This window comes from Nanorana parkeri, unplaced genomic scaffold (genome assembly GCF_000935625.1).
Source record: "Nanorana parkeri isolate BGI_ZX_2015 unplaced genomic scaffold, ASM93562v1 scaffold12, whole genome shotgun sequence".
In the NCBI taxonomy this organism is placed as follows: domain Eukaryota; kingdom Metazoa; phylum Chordata; class Amphibia; order Anura; family Dicroglossidae; genus Nanorana; species Nanorana parkeri.
Window position 1 is genome coordinate 761,575 of NW_017306280.1, and position 19,778 is coordinate 781,352.

At 42.5% G+C, this 19,778-nt stretch overlaps 1 protein-coding gene across 1 annotated transcript in view; it reads left to right on the forward strand.

Moving 5' to 3' along the window:
* SYNE2 (spectrin repeat containing nuclear envelope protein 2) overlaps positions 1 to 19,778 on the forward strand; it is a 272,106-nt gene that overhangs the window by 57,374 nt on the left and 194,954 nt on the right. The window contains exons 17-27 of the mRNA XM_018556025.1: positions 444 to 628; positions 2,591 to 2,764; positions 4,108 to 4,251; positions 5,655 to 5,828; positions 7,795 to 7,953; positions 9,651 to 9,824; positions 11,557 to 11,691; positions 12,499 to 12,594; positions 15,136 to 15,221; positions 16,272 to 16,395; positions 19,451 to 19,608. Of these exons, the coding sequence (XP_018411527.1) occupies positions 444 to 628; positions 2,591 to 2,764; positions 4,108 to 4,251; positions 5,655 to 5,828; positions 7,795 to 7,953; positions 9,651 to 9,824; positions 11,557 to 11,691; positions 12,499 to 12,594; positions 15,136 to 15,221; positions 16,272 to 16,395; positions 19,451 to 19,608 (1,609 nt within the window). The remainder of the gene's footprint in view (positions 1 to 443; positions 629 to 2,590; positions 2,765 to 4,107; positions 4,252 to 5,654; positions 5,829 to 7,794; positions 7,954 to 9,650; positions 9,825 to 11,556; positions 11,692 to 12,498; positions 12,595 to 15,135; positions 15,222 to 16,271; positions 16,396 to 19,450; positions 19,609 to 19,778) is intronic.

A 19,778-nucleotide genomic window follows, 5' to 3' on the forward strand; every position in this document is an offset into this window, starting at 1 on the left:
GCGTAGGAGGAGACAGGCTGGGGAGAGTGCTGTCAAAATCGGCCAACTCGGAGGATCAGGTAAGTATAACTTTGTTATTTTCCTCCCTAGAGCAAAAAAAGCAGTTAACCCTTGCATGGAAATGTGAAAATATTAACTAAAAATGATTGTGTGCTTTGGGTAATTTTTTTTTTTGGTTGGGGGAGAGCAATTTAGAGAGGCCGCATAATTACACTTTTGCCATCTTTTTATTATTTGTTCATTGAGAGTACAAATCAGTAATGTTACATTATATTGATATGTTTTCCCAAAATGGCTTTCTCTGGTGCACCATGTAGGTAACATAAATCAGTACAAACAAAGGAGGATTAGATGTAGGGCAACAACAATTTTTAAGCTCCATAGGTTCTTTCTTCTTTTGTAAACAAAGATTTCCTCTTCTAACTGCGTTTTTGTTTTTATAGCTGATGATCCCGAAATTGCTAAACAGTACAGAGCAATTGAGTTGAAGTATGAAACGTTTGTGTCATCAACTCTGGAGGCAAAATCTGTTCTGGAAAAAGTTGTTCCCTGCTGGATTCAGTTTGAGAATAATATCGGCCTTATGACAGCCTGGCTGGATGAGCAGCATAAGATTCACCCTGGTCACGTACGTGCGCTAAAACATTGGAGCACATGTGTGTGTGTGTTGCCTATAATCAATGAGGGGGCTTTCATTTATAGCACCCAGGATTAAAGCAACATATGCAGATATACAAAAATAGAAAATATATTCGTACAAAAAGATCAATATATACATATCGATGCAGCAAAAAATGTATGACCAATACACAATCACCAATATTTATCAGTATTCCCCGTCCACAGCTTCAAGTAAACAAAGGGGTGGGTTACTGGTGATATCATTGACCTTATATGGCTGTAATAGATGCATGCCATTGACCAAATATGGCCATGTGGATGTCTTCAGCATCCTGCCCCTTTGTTTACATGTAGCTGTGGGGTGGGGAATGCCCCAGCCACAGCTGATCGGGCCAGCCCTGACAACTCATCCCCTTACTCATGACCAACAGATCTGACTCTATTGAAGCCCTGAAGAATAGGAGATCATGTTGGCTATGTTTTATACTGTACACTAATAAAGAGATCCTTGTTCTTCACCTGGCTGGAGTTTTCAAGACTTCCTATTCACATCTGGTGCTCCTCTTGGGCAAATGTCACTTATCCGTTCATGTGACAACTGTAACATTTTGGATTTCCCTTCACTCTCTGTTCGGCAACAGTGTTCACCAGGACATATGAAGAGTGTGAATATACCCAGTGGGGACATAGATAGCAGTGAAAAGCTGACAGGGTCTCTAACCCGTCTACACTATTCAAAACTAAAAAGAACATTAAACTACTAAAGCATTGCAATACATATATAAATGTTGTGATCCTAAAGTGGTTATACCAGGAGCTGCATCAGCCGTGATCTTGGTATTGTTGTGTTCAGCCACCACTGGGCTTTGAGATGCAAGTGATTGGGCGGCTGTAGAGCCTCCCATCACCTGTATGATGCTCAAATGGGTGCCCCGCACCCCCCTTCCCAACTGACGGCTATCCTGGTCTCTGCTGTCTAGGGCTGCAGCTAACGATTATTTTCATAATCGATTAGTTAGCCGATTATTAAGTAGTCGATTTTAATCAACTTAATCGAATAACTGTTGCAGCTCTACTGCTGTCCCTTATGCTGACCTGAGAACGGCGTCTTTGCCCCCTATGTGTTGTGTGTATAAAGTTAAGTTTAAAAAAAATTTAACTGATGTAGTAAATAAAAAATAATTTAACGCCCTCCATCCCTATGTACATGCACATACAAACACGGGTTGGGTTTGCATGCATGCGAAAATGACAATTGCTCCACACATGTTATATATGCTGTGTACATTGGAGTGAGTCATCAGTCACTGTTAACGCTAATTGATGAGCAGTAAAGGCTTTTAAAGTGTTGACTATGGGCAATTTTGAGTACAGTATTTTTTTTTGCCATTTCACAGTTGTGCACATTTTTAAGGCTTGACTTGTTTGGTATCTGTTTACCCAACACAAGGCCATTTCTTTTTTACAAAAAAATGGGCATTATATTCTAATGCTGTCTGTTAACACAACAATTAATTTTAGTTAAATTTTTCTACAAATTTCGATTTTATAAGCATTTGGGTAAATTTCATAAAAAATTGCAGGTAGCATTTTTTTTTTGTACAAGGTCTCTTCTTTTAGAAAACATATAATTATTTGGGTTTAGCAGTTTTCTAGTCAATAAATTCAGATCTACATGTGTGTGAAAAATGACAAAATTGCACCGAGGTGGAGTGGTTAAACCTAACTGGCTAGAGATACGCTTTAATGAAGCTAGTTAATTTAGATGAGATTGCATTATGTTGTGCTGCACAGCAAAATGTTCAGAGTTTTTTTTTGTTTCGGCGTTGAAATAGTTTAGCAGTAATGTAAGGAGCAGATAAGGAGGCAGAAATTCCACACATTGACAGCAGTATCTGTTGTTTAAACATTGCAGCATCCTGACTGCTGTTTTCCTAGACATGAGTAATATTTTGTTAAACAAATCCAGGTCCCCATGGAGATTCTGTCCAAATGGAAATCTGTGCACAGGTCGTTAAACCGAGAAGGCGACTTCCTGATCGAGAGGACCAATGAGAAAGCGGCTTCCAAGTTGTCCCACAGACTGAAGTCTTTGACCAACCGATGGGACAAATATGTATGTAGAAAAATCATTATTATATCAGTTTATATTATGTAGTGATGTTACTGAATAGTTTGTGCAGTCTGTACAGATTGAATGTGTTTATGATGACGTGCAAAGTACAAAAGCGATTTCAAACCAATAACATTTCACCATGCAGCCATTTAGATCTGTTAGAGAAATAAAGCTGATTAAGTGTTAGGGGTTGCTGCTTTCTGCACAATACGCTTTATTGTGAAGCCTAAAATCTGTCTAGTTAAGCTCTGATGGAAGCAGTCTTGATTCGAATACCACATAGTAGTTGTAGGAATGCAGCCCTGCCTCTTCTCTAATTCACTACCCAATATCCAATAGTGTGTGCAGTGGCTGGTTCCATCAAAGTAAACCTGCATAGGAGTTGTGGTTTAAAGTCCCTTAAAAGAGAACTATGGGGTAATCTTTTTATCCGATAGTTCTCTTAATAGTCATGGGAGGACATATGCTAACCTCCTCCCGTGACCCAAAGCTTGGTATATAGCGAGCTATTGCCCGCTATATACTGAGAGCACTGCAGCCAGGAGGGATCCCGACAATACTGTGCAGATCCACCCAGTTGGCTGATTGACAGTGGGCTCTGCCTATCTAGAGGCATAGCCAGTTGTATCTGCCACCTCACAAAGTAGCTTTAAATCCTATTTGGTAGGGATGCACCGATACCGATAATAGTGTCAGTATCCCTGCCGATACCGAGTATTTGTACGAGTACTCGGCCAAATGCTCAGATACTTACCCCCAGGAACCAGAAGAGGGAGGTTCCTTTGACCGGCAGTGTCGAGAGGGGAACATGGAGCCGGCTTCCCTCCCAATCTGGAAGCCGATCAGCGGGTGATGACTCGCCGCCAGCTTCCTGATTGGCCGGGAAGCCAGATCCATGTTGTTTGCCCGGCTGGATGCTGATTAGCCAGGAAATGTGTGAATCTTGGTTGAAAACATTGATTAACAGACTCAGCAATCCTTAATAGACCCCGATATATATTTGAATTAAAATACAAATGTGTGAATCGTGGGTAAAAGCATTTATAAATAGACCCATACTTAGTCAATATATGGAAAGGCAGCTTCACCGCAGTGGCAAAAACTTACAGAAATATTGATTTGGAACAGTAGCAGTAAGTGCTGAGGCATGCGTAGCTGCGGAGGCGGTGTTGGTGCAGTGGCGATGGAAGTGGCGGTATGTGGGAAATTTCATTTCTTGAGCCATGCAGCATTTAATTCCTATTGGAGAAGATGCTAAGTGATTATGTTTTTGATTCTGTTATCACGTCTGAAGGACGTGAATTCTTGATTTTGACCTGATTGTCATTGTGTCCATTGTACATATGTTTGTTTTTCTCATGTTTTTGTAGTTGAAGCTGTATGAGAGACAGAGAAAAGTTGGGAATGGCAGTGAAGTCCAAGAGAAACTGTCTGTAGACACACGCAAAGGAGCTTCTGCCAGACAAACGGAGGTTTCAGCTACAACTCTGAGATCTTATATCCAGACGCTGCAGGTCCGATATATAAAAACGTTTTTCAGATAAAGTTCCACTTAAAGCAAAACTCTGGCCAGAACTTTTATTAACCCTTGCAGTGGGGCTAGGGTTAAGTGCTTGTTTGTGTCTCGGGAGGAAGATAAAAAAAGTTATACTCACCCGATCTTTGTAGCTGGTCAGTTGTGACAGCGCTCCCTCCAGCCTGTCTCCTCCTCTGCTGTCCCTCTGCGTTCTCATGTCCTATACACAGTGTATAGTACATGATGACTTGGGGATCCCTAGACTGCTGCAGCAGGGGGAGAGAGAGGCTGAAAGGACCGGTCTAAGAGCAAGCCAGCTCAGAGGATCGTGTAAGTATAACGTTTTTAGTTTCCCTCCTAGGTCGCAACAAGCACTTAACCCCTGCACCCGGGGGTAGCCCTACTGCAAGGGTTAATAAAAGTTGTGCCCCAAGTTTTTCTACAGCTGACATAGTGTTGGAAGTTTTTCACATATTTTAGTTATAAATGACTCACTTTGCTATTATGTCTTTGGTGCTCCAGTCGTAAAATCTTCCTATTAATATATGCAGATCTTGACTTTTCCTCTTAAGTTGTCCCATTCTCTTCCACACTCTTACTTTTGTATTGGTCATCACAAGAAAGGTCCAACACAGAGGCACAAGGGCGGGAAAGCTTTGACTGACTTTTAGAAGAAAAGTCTATATTTGCATACAGTTGCATATTTATTATTTATGACAGGCATTGATATAGCGCATTCAATTTCTGCAGCGCTTTGCGTACTGTACATTCACATCCGTCCCTGCCCTCAAAGACATACAGTACATGGGCGAAACTGGACACCAGACAATTAACCTAACAGTAGATTTCTTTGGAGTGTGGGAGGAAACCAGGGGACACCCACACATTTTTGAAGGACTCCAACTGGCACTTCTATTTAATTACTTTTTGGATGCACAGATAATAAATCTTTCTTCTTGCCTGGAATCCTAACGTTTGCTACCAGGTAGTTGCGCAGGCTCCTGATGTCTATATAGCAGCAGCAGGGACCGACACAGACAGACATTGACACTTTCAAGAAGTGGTCAGATTCATACTAAAGTGAAACAGGTCACGACATGGGTATTTTTTTGTTGTTGTAAGTGCCAAAACATGCAAGTGCTTATTATCCTCCTCTACTGAAAGGTTTTCATTTATTTATTTCTAATTGGTATTTTTATAGCACCAACAATTTGCGCAGGGCTTCACATATAGCACATTAACATCAGTCCCTGTCCTAGAGGAGCTTGCAATCAAGGTCCCGATCTCGCATACATACGGGGCCAATTTAGACAGGAGCCAATTAACCTTCCAGCATGTCTTTGGAGTGTGGGAGGAATATATTACAGATAACAGTAGTGAAATTATGTCTCCTCATTACAGACAGGTACCAAAACAGTTGAGCCAGTACAATCCTGCATAGATGTTCTCAGCCTTCTGGAAAAGTTGGAGAAATTGACAGAGTCGGTAAATGTCTGGGCGGAAGGTGCCGAACAGGTCCTGACCATCGCTCACCCACAAGAGCCTCTAGAGGAGTCTGTGATTGGTAACATTCAGGTAAATCATATATATTTTTATTTTATATTTACCCTTTTCTGATGTCATGTGATGCTTTGGCTTCCCTTCTTCCTCCTGATCTTCTCTGAATGATGTTAGCAAGCATCTCTTTCGGCATCATTTTACCACCACTCTGACATTACCCCCTCAGGGGGCGGGCCCATGACACCCTGCACTTACGGTATCTGTTCAGGTTTATGGGGTAACTGATGCCCAGCAAAGGCTAAGGACATCTTGTGGCAAAAAAGGAGTACTGCAGGGGACAGGTCAGGATTGAAGTGACTATTTGGCTTGAGCTGCTTTTCTATTTTTAAACCCTCCAGATGATCTATTCTAACCACTTACCTACTGGTCATTCTATAAAAAGGGCCCGTAGGTGGAGTGGTTATTTAAAGAGGACGTACCTGTTTTTATTATTTCCTGATGACAACAAGCTGCAGCAGCAACAAATAAAAGAAGGTTGCGATCATTTTTAGCCCTTGCTACAGTCTGCCTCTGCTCTGACCTTTATCTTAACCCTTTCACCTCCCTGTTTCTGCACATCTGAATGCTAACCCCCTCATCTCCATCCTTCCACTGTAAGTGTCCTGCATGTTAACCCATTCACCTTCTCCTCCTCTGTGTACATTTGATGTATCCCCATGTTTTAATCCCTGACTACCATGCTCAGGGCAGCCATCAGGGGGGTACGGCCGATACTCATGTAAGGGGCCCAGGCAGCCTGGGGGTCCACCTGGGCCCCCCACATGACTATCGGCCGATGTTGAAGGGCGAGGAGGAGGAGGCCTGGCCCTAGCAGCGCAGGGCCCCAGCATTGCCGCTCCAGCGGCTTTGAGACAAGCTAGGGCCCCATCAGCGACGCTGCTCATCTGATGTCGGACTGGCCGGAAGCGACGTCACTTCTGGCCGGTCCGGCGGCAGATGAGGCCATGTGTGCAGGTAAGAGGAGCTAGGAAGGAAGGAAGGAAAGGAGGGAGGGGAGGGATGCAGGCCTGGCCAGCCCACCTGAGACCCCTTCAGAGCCCACCATAGACAGTCTCAGATGGGCTGTGCAGCATCTATGGTGGGCTCGGTAGGGTCACTCTCAGGTGGGTCCTGTGTCCAGTGCGTCACTAAGCTCTGCGTCCAGCGCGTCACTAAGCCCTACGTCCAGCAGCACGGGGGAGGGCCCGGCCTAAAGACGTGTAAGGGGCTCCAAAATTTCTGATAGCTGCCCTGACCATGCTACCATGAAATGCTTCCTCATTTCCAAAAATTATGGCAAAAATTAGATCACCGTGGCGTATCTACTTTCCAATTTCATTTTAGGGGATTTTGTACTGTTTTGGCTTTTTTTTTATTCGGAAAGACAGTAAGGGAAACAAAGTAATTGTCAGTCAAATTATCTCAATGCTGAAAACTGAAAATGGCCTGGACAGTGATCAGTGAAGTGACAGTGAGGGAAGGGGGTGTAACATGTGGGTCCTCCAAATGGTTTATACCAAAAAGATTTGCTTGGAGTTGGCCTTTAAGCTAATTTCCCCAGCATTAGTATAGTTTGCCTTTATTTTAAGCAAGTTCCCCAAACCTATTTCCAGATCCCGCCAGTATTGTATCATTGCATAGGTGGACTAAAGTGTTTCAGCAATTCTATTTATCTTCTTGTGTTGATACCCAGAAGACATGAACTTCTGGCAGAAACTCGAGGATGGATACAGGAAATTTGAATCTAAAGGAAAACTTCTGCTGTATCCCCTGTATAGCAATGGTCATTCCTTCTGTAGTCCTCGGTGACCCCTATTTCTGCTGCATTTTATAATGTGTTGATGAACTATGTCCATCCAGTTAGATATAATAGAGAAAGATGATACCGGAAACCATTTTCATCTAATATCTCATAGCAGTAAGACAAAAGAATGAGAAAGAGTCATGTTTACACAGCTGAATATCCTTTTCATATTTTATAATATTCTATTGATCTCTGTAGGATTTTTATGAAAATGGAATTTCTCATCAAGAACAACTTGCAGAAACGGAGAGGACCGTCCAGGCTGTAGCCCATCTTATTCTCAGCCATAAGGACTTACAGCATTTCAGTGTTGATAGCCTAAAGAGGAATATCGTCCAAGCACATGAAAAAGTTCAGGTACGTGGAATTCTGTCTGGTTCAAGCCACCAATATCTTGTGTTCAGAAACCAAGTCTTTACAACTTTCCTTAGTCTGATTAATTTTTTTGGTTACTGAGAATGAAATTGCTGGTAGAGCATCAAAGAAATCCTTAAAACATGACCTGTTGGCGATTCTGGAAGACTAGAGCTGAACAATACTGGTATAGAGAAGTCAGGACAGGAGCAAGTGATTAGTGATTGCTTGTTAAATTGTATTTGAACCCAAGAAACAAATGTAATCTGTTGCATCTTAACAATCCTTACATGTGGTGGCTGCATTGGTTCTCTTTTTTTAGGCTTTTTTCCCCTGGTGATCCTTCCTGTCCTAGGGTGACGAAACCCGATGCTGTTCTGAATCTATGGAGAAGCAGCATTGTCATCCTAGGATAGAAAGTGTAATAGAACTACAGAAAACCTTTCCTCTCTTTGCCTCTCCATAATTTATGGGTGGGGGTTGTTCTGTAGTTCACAAGGGAGAACTGGGCAAGGCTAATAATAATGCTTGTGATTTCAATGCAACAGAGGCAGAGGGAACAGGAAGTTCAATGCTATCAATGATATGTTTAACCAAACAAAAGGGAGCATATAGGAGAAGTTAATTATTAGGGTTTACATAGACTTTAATTATTTTTAAGGTTTATATACACTTTAAAGCTGAACACCGGGATGTAGAAAGAGAAACCCTGGCAGTGGTCCCCTTTCACCCTATAAGGGGTCTGCATTTTCACGTATATTGCAGGATCACTGGTTCTGCATTGTATGTGATTACTTGTGATGACCTCAGGTTTGGGCCAAATATGGTCTGCACCTGGAAGAAGCTCCTCCCGAACAGGGATGGAAGCTCCTTTTGTGTCGCCTAATCAGCTGCTGGTGTGGAATTCTTGTATGGGGCAGGATGCAGTGACATCATTGACTACATGTCTATATTTGGTAAATCACATTTTATCTAATATGGCTATGTGGTCATATTAGGTAAATGAGGTTGGCACAAGCATCCTGCTCCTTGCTGCAGCAATGCGGGGAATGCCTGTACCGCAGCAGATTAAGTGGAAGTGCCCATGACACTTCCTTGTTCAGAGTAGTTTAGGTTTTGACCGGGTTCGGGCCCAACTTGAGCTCATACCTAGTGATGAAGTTAAAGAGCTTCAGTCGGTCGGGTAGCAGAGAGCAGCAACTTCGGGACACAAGTCTTGGGAAGAGGAGGAAGCCTGCGGGAGCGAGGAATAAGTTAAGTATTGATTTACCTTGTTCCCATCCTCCTAGATAAAATGAGTATTCATTATTTTGCAGTGTAGTGGGAAACCCATTTCAAGGATTAATTTTTCCCTAGCCCGGAGTTCAGTTTTAACACTAACAATGCTCAGTTGCTTGGGTGGATTTAACAGATCAAAAAGGAGCAAACAAGTTCATTGTTAGGGTTTACATTCATTATGGCAGGGGTAGGCAACCTTGGCACTCCAGCTGTTGCAGAAATAAAAGTCCTTTGAGGCATTGCAAGACTCTGACCGCCAGAAACATGACTCCCAGAGGCAGAGACATGGGAGTCCAGCCTGATGATTTGTAGATTAACTACAGCTGTACACTTTTTGTACACTTTATGTGAGGCCATAATATAAAATATAGATTGTAGTACGAGTGGACCTTGAAGTAATGCATTCAACATTTCTCATTCAGGACTTGGTGTCCAGGCTGGGGTTTGCCCTGCACCCTCCAGAGAAACCATTGCCCGAAAAAGACATTAAAATGAATTTTGAGAGGTCAAAGCGAGACCTGGAAGCCTATATAACAAGTGCGGTGACACTGCTGGGACAGAAAGTCACCCCAGAGGAGTTCATTTCACAGTATGAGGTTTGTGTTCCTTTGTCACGTATTCTTTTGTATTTTACTACTTGAAATTTATAACCCTGGAATTAATACCTTGCTGGATCTGGTGATGTTGTTTTAAGAGTTGCCTAGCACTACAGTAGATACAATTTAAATCTCTAATAAAACCAAGACAGCAAAACATCTTTGCTTTAAACAAATGTTCAAGTAAAACTATCATTTTTAACACCTTCTTATATTTATTATTTATTTATTAGATTTTTATTAAATATTTTTCAAGTTGAAGCAAAATAACTTATAACAACAATATCTGATAATTTTGTATTAATTAGGGATGCACCGATACCAATACTAGTATCGGTGCCGATACCGAGTATTTGGGCAAGTTCTCGTACTCGCCCATATGCGTCGATACCTTTCCCGGTACCGGAACTTCCGGTCAGAGGAAGATTTCTTTTGACCGGCAGTGCGATCAGGAAGCTGGGCGCTGTCACGTACCTGAGTTGAGACTGTAATTGTGAGGAGACCTCCTTTGCACCTCTGGTCTTGAGGCCTCTGGGGATGGGTACAGAGACCTGGTGGACACAGAGGTGGACACAGAGGTACAGAGACCAGTGGTGAGGAGCACCGTGCAAGCTGAAATCCAAGTAGACGAGCCGGGGTCAGTTCCAATCGGGCAAACGAAGTACAGAAGGGTTAAGCAGAAGAATGGTCAATACTCGAATCCGGGGTCAAGGGCAGGCAGCAGTCAAGAGTAGTCAAGATGATTCCAGGTCACAAGTCCAACAGGATATCACAAAAGCACAGGAACAAGGAGAGACTGAAGATAATCCAGCAATTTGGCAGTGTCCATGCTGGGTTTATATAGGGGAAGTAATGATTAAGTTAGGTCACTTCCTGTGCGCCTCCTTGGCGTGTTCCCACTTTGCTGAATCGAGTTGTCTGCACATGCGTGCGTTGGCATGATACCGCGCCCTTGGCGTATGTGCAGTTAGCGCGGAACTATTCCCGTTCGTGCGATGACGCGCCCTTGGCGCATGTGCAGTTAGCACTGATCTCTTACAGACGGTGAGTAATGACCCGCCTCCCGGCATCCAGATTGGCTGTAAAGCCAACTCAATGCTGATTGACCAGACAGCAGGTTTCCCGGCCAAACAGCATCGAGCCGTCTGAATAGCCATGCTGATTGGCCGGGAAGCCAATAAAGAGATAGCTGACGCACTGCACGCTCTGTTGTTGTTGTTTGAAGCTCACTTCCCAGCCAATCCGCATCACGCCGGCTGTTCGGCCAATCAGGAACTCGGAAGAGGGACCATTACTCTCCGCCCAGCTTCCTGATTGGCCGTGAAGCCGCCTCCATGCTGATTGGATGGGAAGACGGTTTCCCGGCCAATCACAATCAAGCTGGCCAAACAACATGGAGCTGGGTTCCCGGGCAATCAGGAAGCCGGGAGGCATGTCATCACCCACCACCCGGCTTCCTGATTGCCCGGGAAGCCTGCTCCATGCCAGCGGAAGCACAGGTATCGGTACTCGTTATCGGCAAGTACCGAAAGCAAACTATTGGTACTTGTACTTGGTGCCGAAAATCCGGTATGGGTGCATCCCTAATATTAATGGAAGGTGTTGCCACAGACCAAAAGATACTTTTAGAAAGCCAGGTTATAACAATGGTGTATACTGTACATTTGGAAGTATGGAAGCATTACCTGGGATAATCAGTACCCTTTATTTTACTTTTTTTTTTTTTAATTAGAAAACCGTGGGCAAGTTTAGCATTCAAAACCTTGACAAATTCCTGAACGCAGCAGATCAAATGAAAACCATTTCGACAGATAAGGAGAAGTTGACAGTAGATGAGGTCAGCGCTGATCTTCGTCACAGGTGGAAAGTGAGTACTGCTTACAACAGGTCAAATAAACCACTCCTGCAAGTATCTCTAATAGATTCGGCATAGACTTCTACCCAAGATGGCATCAACCCCCATCCGTCAACAAAGGCCAAAGGCTGTTAAATGGTGGGGGTTGGTCTTCGATTTAGAAGTGGGTTACCAATTGTTTGGAAAATTTCATATACGTGTTCTCTCCCTAACTAGTCCACTTCTCGCTGCCCACATATTGTTCCAGTTACGTGTACTGTCAGAATTGAATGCGTGTTGGCCACATTTGTTGTCCACCTTCTGTTTGGATTTATTGCCAACATATTGTCACAGCACCAATTCACCGATATCAGGATTGGTATGGGTGCTGATACTGGGCATTTTCACTCGTACTCGTGAAAATGTCCTGATACTATGCACGTGAATGAGAACCTTCACAGACGTCCTGATACTAAGCAACGATAACGGTGCTTTAAATTTTTAAATAGCTTTGGCTGCCGTAAGGTCCCGTGCTTGCTGGGGACCTCACCGCAGCCTTATGGGGACCTTGCGGCACCTGTATACAGCACCGGTTGGCAACATCTCCTCCTTCCCCGCACATCCCTATTGAGACCCGCACCTGCCAGTACAGCCCTGGTGAAACCCGCACCCACCAGTACAGCCCGGCATCTGCCCACACAGCCCTGGTGGGACCCGCATGCAGCCCTGGTGAGAACTTCCATGACATGCTGGAAATTGTAGTCCAGCCACAGACCTTTGGCCAGTATCATGTGGCTTCTGCTGGTTTTCATTTAGTATTTCCTTTTCCCCCTTTTCCAGGCTGTCCGTTATGAGCTGGAGACGTATATCAGTGAATTAAAGAAACTCATCCAGAAACCAAGTTTTGATGAGGAGTCCTGCAAACTGAAGACACAGGTATGTGTATAGAGGAGAAATATGGTGCTGCGGATGAACAACTCACTAAACACCATGTAGTATTAGGAGTTTAGTTAGACATTTTCTAAAAGGTTTAGGTGCAAAAATATGATATAAAGTAAAGATATTACTCATTCCTGCTGCTCTTTTGCTACACTTCTTTGCTGTTGTTCAATTGTTCTAACAGTGTTGTCATAATGTAGTATGACTATTTAACTTGTATAGTAAGTCTTCCAGCATATTCTGAGAAATGAATAAGAATGTACACCGTCCCAACCTAGTCTGTCTATTCAGTCCGGAAGGGAAACACTGGTACAGGGATGGGCCCCCATCTGCCCCTACATCCAGGCATGTACTAAATAATCCTATCCACAGCACTAAGTTCCAGTAATTTATAAAGCATTAGCAAAACAGTGACAGTCTGCTAGTGCATGTCAGCCATTAAGTGGCCTTAAAGGGTATTTCCATTTTTGCAGTCAATTTTGTGGAAACCCCACTATGTGTTTGCTATGTGTTCCCATTCATGCAGCATACCTAAAAATAATTTTTTTAAAGAATAATTACCTTTTTTTAGATTTTTTTTTTTTGGTAAAGGCCTTTGTGCACATTCCAGGCTACTCTGACCAGTTTAAAAGCGAAAATAGAGGGACAGACTGAGCTTGCTCCTATTAACATACAATGCCTGTAAGTCTTTACCCTTTTGTTAGGACAGGCAGTGTTGAAATCTAGTTTACAACTGTTAAAAGAGAACTATGGCCAAATATTTTTTTGCTTTACTTCTCTTTTGGGTCACAGGAAGACATTTACTAATAGCTTCCTGTGTGTTCACCTGTGACCCAAAACTCAGTAAATATCGGAGTGCTGCCGCTCTATGCTGACAGTGCAGAGCCGTGCTGCAGCCGGGAAGGATTCCAACAATATTGTCGGCATCCATCCCACTCCCTAATTGATAGCTGGCTCTTCCTCTCTAGAGCCAGAGCCAGCTATGCCCGCCCCCTCCCCTGACTGTACCTTCAATGAGCAATGGAGGAACAGAGAAAGGGGAGGGGGGAATCCCTGTGGGGAGCAATGACTGGTAGTTACCGCTCTCTGCAGGGTGTAGATTGTGAGCTGAGTAATCAGTGCTAAGTGATCACTTAGTTCTTGATCTATAGAGCTAGTATGTGACAACGGCAGTGTTACACGGTAGCTCTTACTATAGGGATGCGTGCATTTCACTCTCCCCATAATTCTCCTTTAATGAAATCTACCAGGACAGAACGGGGAGGGTTAATTAGAGTAAACATAACCTTGTACAATCCCCTTCCTAATTTTGCATGGGGTGGAGCTAGGTAGGATTTTAAGCAAGTAAAATCACTTAAAAAATGTTTTTGGTTGTTATGGTATGTGAATCAGAAACGTGTAACAAATATAAATTAGGTGTTATGCTAGTCTGGCTGCAAAAGTGGAAATACACTTTAATCATAGCTATAGTTAACCCAGAACTAATTTTTGCTCCAATTTTAATAACTCAGCCCCACATCTTTAGTTTAGCAATAGTTGTAAACCGGATGCTTATAGCCTACTCATCTCTGGCACCCAGACGATTAATCTTTACTAATATTAATCTTTTTTTAATTTATTATTTAGAGCTCGAACTTGCTCTAGATCCGAGTGCATATAACAATTGCGTAGATGTTAAGTACATTTGTTATTTACATGCTGTGTTGACTCATGCACAATCCCAGTTGAGTGTGAACTGGTACTGCCCTCAAACGTAGAGGTCTCCATGTCCAAGACCCCTAGCTTAGGTCCTTATGACGATTCATCTTTAGAGTTTGGATATTGCATTTTGCGTGCTCTTTTCTGCAGGCAGTTTAAAACAGACATTCGCCTCCTGTTGATCTTACCAAATTGGTAGGTAACACCAAGATGGTGTCAATTCCTATGCAACCCTACCTCCATTCTCCCCGAGTCAGTCCACTGAATCCTTCAAGTGGCTAATATAACATCCAAATCGTTTGTACTTCTGGAACCTGTTAGCTTGCCTCTCCCTCTTGTTGAATCATCAAGTCCTCAGCACCTTCCAGAAGCCAATTCAGAAGCTCAATACTCCCAGAGGTTCAAAGACTGTATCTTCTTTCTAATGAATGAAAGCAGTTTGGTTGTGGTTTGCAGTAGCTGGTTTTTGGTCCTGTATTGATTAAATCCAGTTGGTTCTTGTTTATTCTTCTTTATTCTGATCCTTGTTCTTTGCTTCAATGTATAAATTCATCTGCCTATGTCAAGATATCTTTGAGCATTGTCTCAGTTTTTCAGTCACCAATGTACATCTTTTGCCTGGTGTCCATGTGCACAGAAACATAGACTATCTATGAGGACAGTTGGTCCCAAGCATGCTGCATCTGCTGGGTTTACTCCAAATTTCGCAGGAGGAGAACCTGAGCTGCTTGTGCGTATGATGTATAGGAAAAGGCAAGCTGTTTCTTCATAGGAAGAAAGAACGTTTATCTACCAGCAAGCCATATTTTGTAACATCTATCACCTGTTTATTTTTTCCAGATTTCTAAGGTTGTGCACCAGAATGGAGGCAGTATTCCAGAAGACACTGAGATGAAAGGCTCCAATCTAGATGGGGAGCTACAGATGTAAGCTCATGGATGTGGAGTTGTACAATGTAGACATTCAAGTGCTAAAATGTGTACAGGGAACCAGAATACATAAATGCTTGTGACTTATCCTTAGTAACTTGTTTGCTCTTATGGATCAAACCGCAAACAACTAAATTCAGCATCAAAAATGTAGTTTGAGGATACAGTATATAAAATCAGTCCATTCAAAATCAGATTGATCCTCAAACTACAGAACTCCACTCTGTATGACAAACATAAGGCTGCCCATAGGGTATTGGGCCATTAGACGGGACATTTTTTAGAAACTTTTGAAGAATATGCTTCTGAAGGTCAAAGAATGTTGAGCAAATTTTCTTTTTCAAAGTTTTGTGTGTGGTTGGCATAGTTTTGGGGTCATTGGTTGTTTTTTACAATAGTTTGGTCTTTGATTGTTTTTAAACCGTTAAATTGATGTCTACAGATTAATTATTTTGTACCTAAAATTCTGCAATACAGTTAATGTTTATTGAATATATAAAAAAGTTAGTTTTTCTCAAATCTCCCCAACTGATTCTGCCTGTGTTGATAGGCTTTTGTTCATTTTAAACAGATTATGCATTCCTATACAAGTCTATGGGAATGCAAAACCAACATGAAACAGGTCTGAAGGAGGTCACAGGGCCTAAGGCTACCAACAGATATAAGATAATGATCTCAAGAAATATGCCATACAAGTCAAAGGTTTATTGATCACTGGATGAAATGTCTTTCCTAAGCTAGCCACACATGTCATAATCTATGCAATCTCCATGAAATTTACCCGTCTACTGTAAGGTACTGCTTGAATGGGTATAGACTGAAGGTTTTAAGGCTGTTGAGTTCTTCCATTGTTACCCAGTCCATTTGGGATGGTATCCAGTTTCTGTGGCTAGCTTTAGAATATAAGTTTACTGTCTCAGTCTATTTAGCAAAACAGTACAAAGTTTAGTGTGCCGGTATCCATTTGCTTCTTGTATTGTTTATTCAATAAGCCTGTACATGTTTCCCACATATGAAACTCTAAAGTTCTGTCCATTATTTTATCAGATATGAAGCACAGAAAAGGGACCTGGAACTCTTATTGCAAAGATCAAGAGAGAAACTCAGTGCTGAGAGTCCACGAGAGGTTCAGGATGTTAATGAACTCCAAAGCAGGTGTCAAGAACTGCAGGTAGAGGTTGCTGTGTTTCTTCTCTTGACTCCAGACACATTTTTATTACTAGAATCATAAAATTCCGTTTTTTGTATTTGCAGTTGGGGCATTGCCTTTTCTTCATATATTTGCCATATAGGTTATGTGTGTGTATTTACCAATAGATAAAAACTCATTAAGGCAAATTGATGTGACCTATCTTTGTAGGATTCCATCTTAAATGTGCATGATTGTACTGTCTTATTTATGAAATATGTAGTTCAGTCAGTTTATTCAGTTTTATTGAGTCCTGCTCTTTAGCTTCAGGTCAACTGAAATCCCACTCCTGCCTATTGCTACATTGTCAGCTGCCTGAACTCTCAAACGGTCTCTCTGCTCCTGAGTGTGCACAACCATTTACAATTAAGTTTCTCTTTATTTACAGGCACCATTTTGTAGAATAGGAGTAGTCGGAATTTAAAATTTATGAAGCAGTAAAAATCAAATTGGCTGCATAAACAAAAAAACATGGAAACTGCAGATGATTGTTTCCATCATATTTATCACTTAATTAGGAAATATAGGGGATAGATCTATAGCAATCTAAGACATGCTGAGAGCAGGAGAAGCGAATTTAATGCTATGTGATGTTATGGATGAACCACATCCAAAAAGTCGCTCTGACCTGTCCGAAACGGGCAAAATTATAGTACAGAGAGGGTCACAAGCTATCCAGCAAAATAACCCCAACTAAGCTGCTTCAACTACTCAGGTTATTATTATTATTATACTAGATTTATATAGCACCAACAGTTTGTGCAGCGCTTTACAATATAAGGAATACATTACAATCACAATACAATTCAAGACAAGATGGGAAGGAGGACCCTAACCCTGAGGGCTTACAATCTAAAAGGGAGGGGGAAGCGATACATGAGGAGGGAGCGTGGCTATGAATTGTTTGAGAAAGTGATGGTTGAGCGGTTAGGTTGAGGTGGGATAGGCTTATTATATTATTATTATTATTATTATATTATTATTATAGGTTAAAAATATGTTGCACACATTTGCAAATACAGGTGAAAGCCACATTGTCAATTCAAGGCACCTCTAATAAATATGGTCCCTAACTCTATACTATCCCAGTTTCCCAACTTTGGGACATACATAGCAAAAACAGAGAGCAGACTATGTCTAGGCTTATGGGGTGTTGCTTTAATTTTAAAGAGCAAAGGGCTGCTGTCGCACTGTCCTGGTATCTGTGCTGGATTTTTCCTTTTGTCCAGTTTCCATGTCAGATTTTCCCCTCTGTCCTAAGTGCTTGGCTGTCAGCCTATGGGAAATTACAGGGCTGCAGCCAATCTTCTCTCTTATTTACGTATTTAGGCTCTTCTCACCTGTTGGTCAGTGTTCGAGCAACAAGTCAGTTTTCTGCTGCCGGGCCCTCCTGCGTTGCTTGTGATCTACCCTTGCCTTTCTGGAACTTTTCCATGTTACCTTGTTCCCCTGATTTTCTAGTTTACCTCTGCAGATTCCCAGCTTGGCTGTATTTTTCCTTGGCTACTCTTAGCGTTCTTATTTGCTCTCAGTCCCTTGTGTTTCCCTGTGGAAGTCGCTGTGCATTCACCTGGGTGGTGTGAGTGGCCCTACTTGCCTGGATCCACTGGATTGCTTTTGTGTGCCTTCTCTTTACTGTGTCTGCTTTTCCTATCTGCCCTGCTCTCTCCGAGTCAGCCTGCTCTTCACTGTAGTAGTTCCTTGCTATCCTAGTACCTGCTTATGCATTAACCTGTGGTACCTTTTCCCTGTTTTGCCCTGTGCCTTCTGCCTTGGTACGTCACACTGTTCCTGTGTGATACACCTCTTGTAGACATTGCTTTCTGTGTTTGTTTCTGCCTGTATACTTATCTTCACTTTCCGTGAGTCCTCCATATGTACTTCTCATATAGCTCTACTTCTGTGTAATACACAGTTCTTGTGTGTATCTGCCTCCCTGATCAGTGTTTTTTTATATGCTAGTTCCTTGTGTGTGGTTTATCTGTACGCCGACCATCTGAGTACTAATTTCCGTGTTCATCTTCTTGTGTGTCTTGTACTTCTGCAATACACATTTTGTCTGCATTTATTCGTTAGTTTATTTGTCTCCTTTGGTTCTCATTGCCTTTGTGTGTCTGCCTGCATAGCCTTACACTTGCGCTGTACCTAGTATTTTGTGTGTACTCAGTCCTAGCACTCTAGTGCACCCTGTGCTCTATGTGGATGCCTCTTTGAGGCTACTGTCTTCTCTGGTGGCCTTGTACCTTCCAGCACCTTTTGGTTATGGTTTCTTATCCTGCTCAGTATGGAGTCCTGTACCCCAGTGCTGTCCTTTACTGTTAGATGCTAGTGTCTGCACAGGAGTTTTAGAGGGCCGCAACCTGGGAGTTGTCCTGCAGCGTGATATCCTTACCATCAGGTGCTCAGGCGAAGACCTGGCACTCCTTGGATCCTGTGCCTCTGGCACACCCACATTTCTTGTGCATATACCCTATCCCTGGCTCCTTTTGTTTAGCTTATCCTGCGCCCAGTCACTCTCCGAGACCTGTGTCCCAGGCCTGATTCCTGTTTCAGACCGCTCCACAAAACCCCATGCCTACGTACGCCAGTGCTTCCGGTTCCCAGATCGTGACAGCTCCCTCTAGGTGAGCCTACTTTCTGTGCATTGCTTTATACATCCCACAGGTGGGGAAGCTCAGATAGTATAGAGTTAGGGACCACATGTATCAGAGGTGCCTTGACGCATCAGCATGGCTTCTACATGTATTTGCAAATACACGCAACTGAACGCGCAACCTGTTTTTAACTTGAGTAGTTGAAACAGAATAGCTATTTTTTCTGGCTAGCTTGAAAGTCTGCTGGAGACCCCTTTTGTACTGTGTCAGATGTGTGTGTGCTATTCTTTGACTGGTAATATGGTGTACATAAGATGTTGAACGCTCCATCTTTAATTGACTCTCGTCCTTCTCATTGTCTCCATCAATGGTTATTAAAGCTTTACCAATCTCTAAAAATGAAGGAAAAATAATATATTTAGACATTTCAATTTCAATTTTAGGATTTACAGGCACAGCTAAACAAAAGCTGGAGGCGGTTAGAGTCCACATCACATGCAGTGGAGAAACTTATGGAAGGCGATGAAAAGTCAAAATGTTCTGAAACTCAATCTGCCCTTCAGTCCAATATGGAAGAGGTTATCAAGGAATTTTATACCAGGTTTGTAAAAAAATAAAATAATAACACACAGCTTCATCAGATATATGGATCAGCCTTTCTCAACCATGGTGCCTTCTGGCTTTGTTAGAGGTGCATTGGAATTTTCACACAGAATCATGCCTATGTAAAGGGGGCTCCTTATGTGAAAGAGAGGGACTCTGATGTGAAGA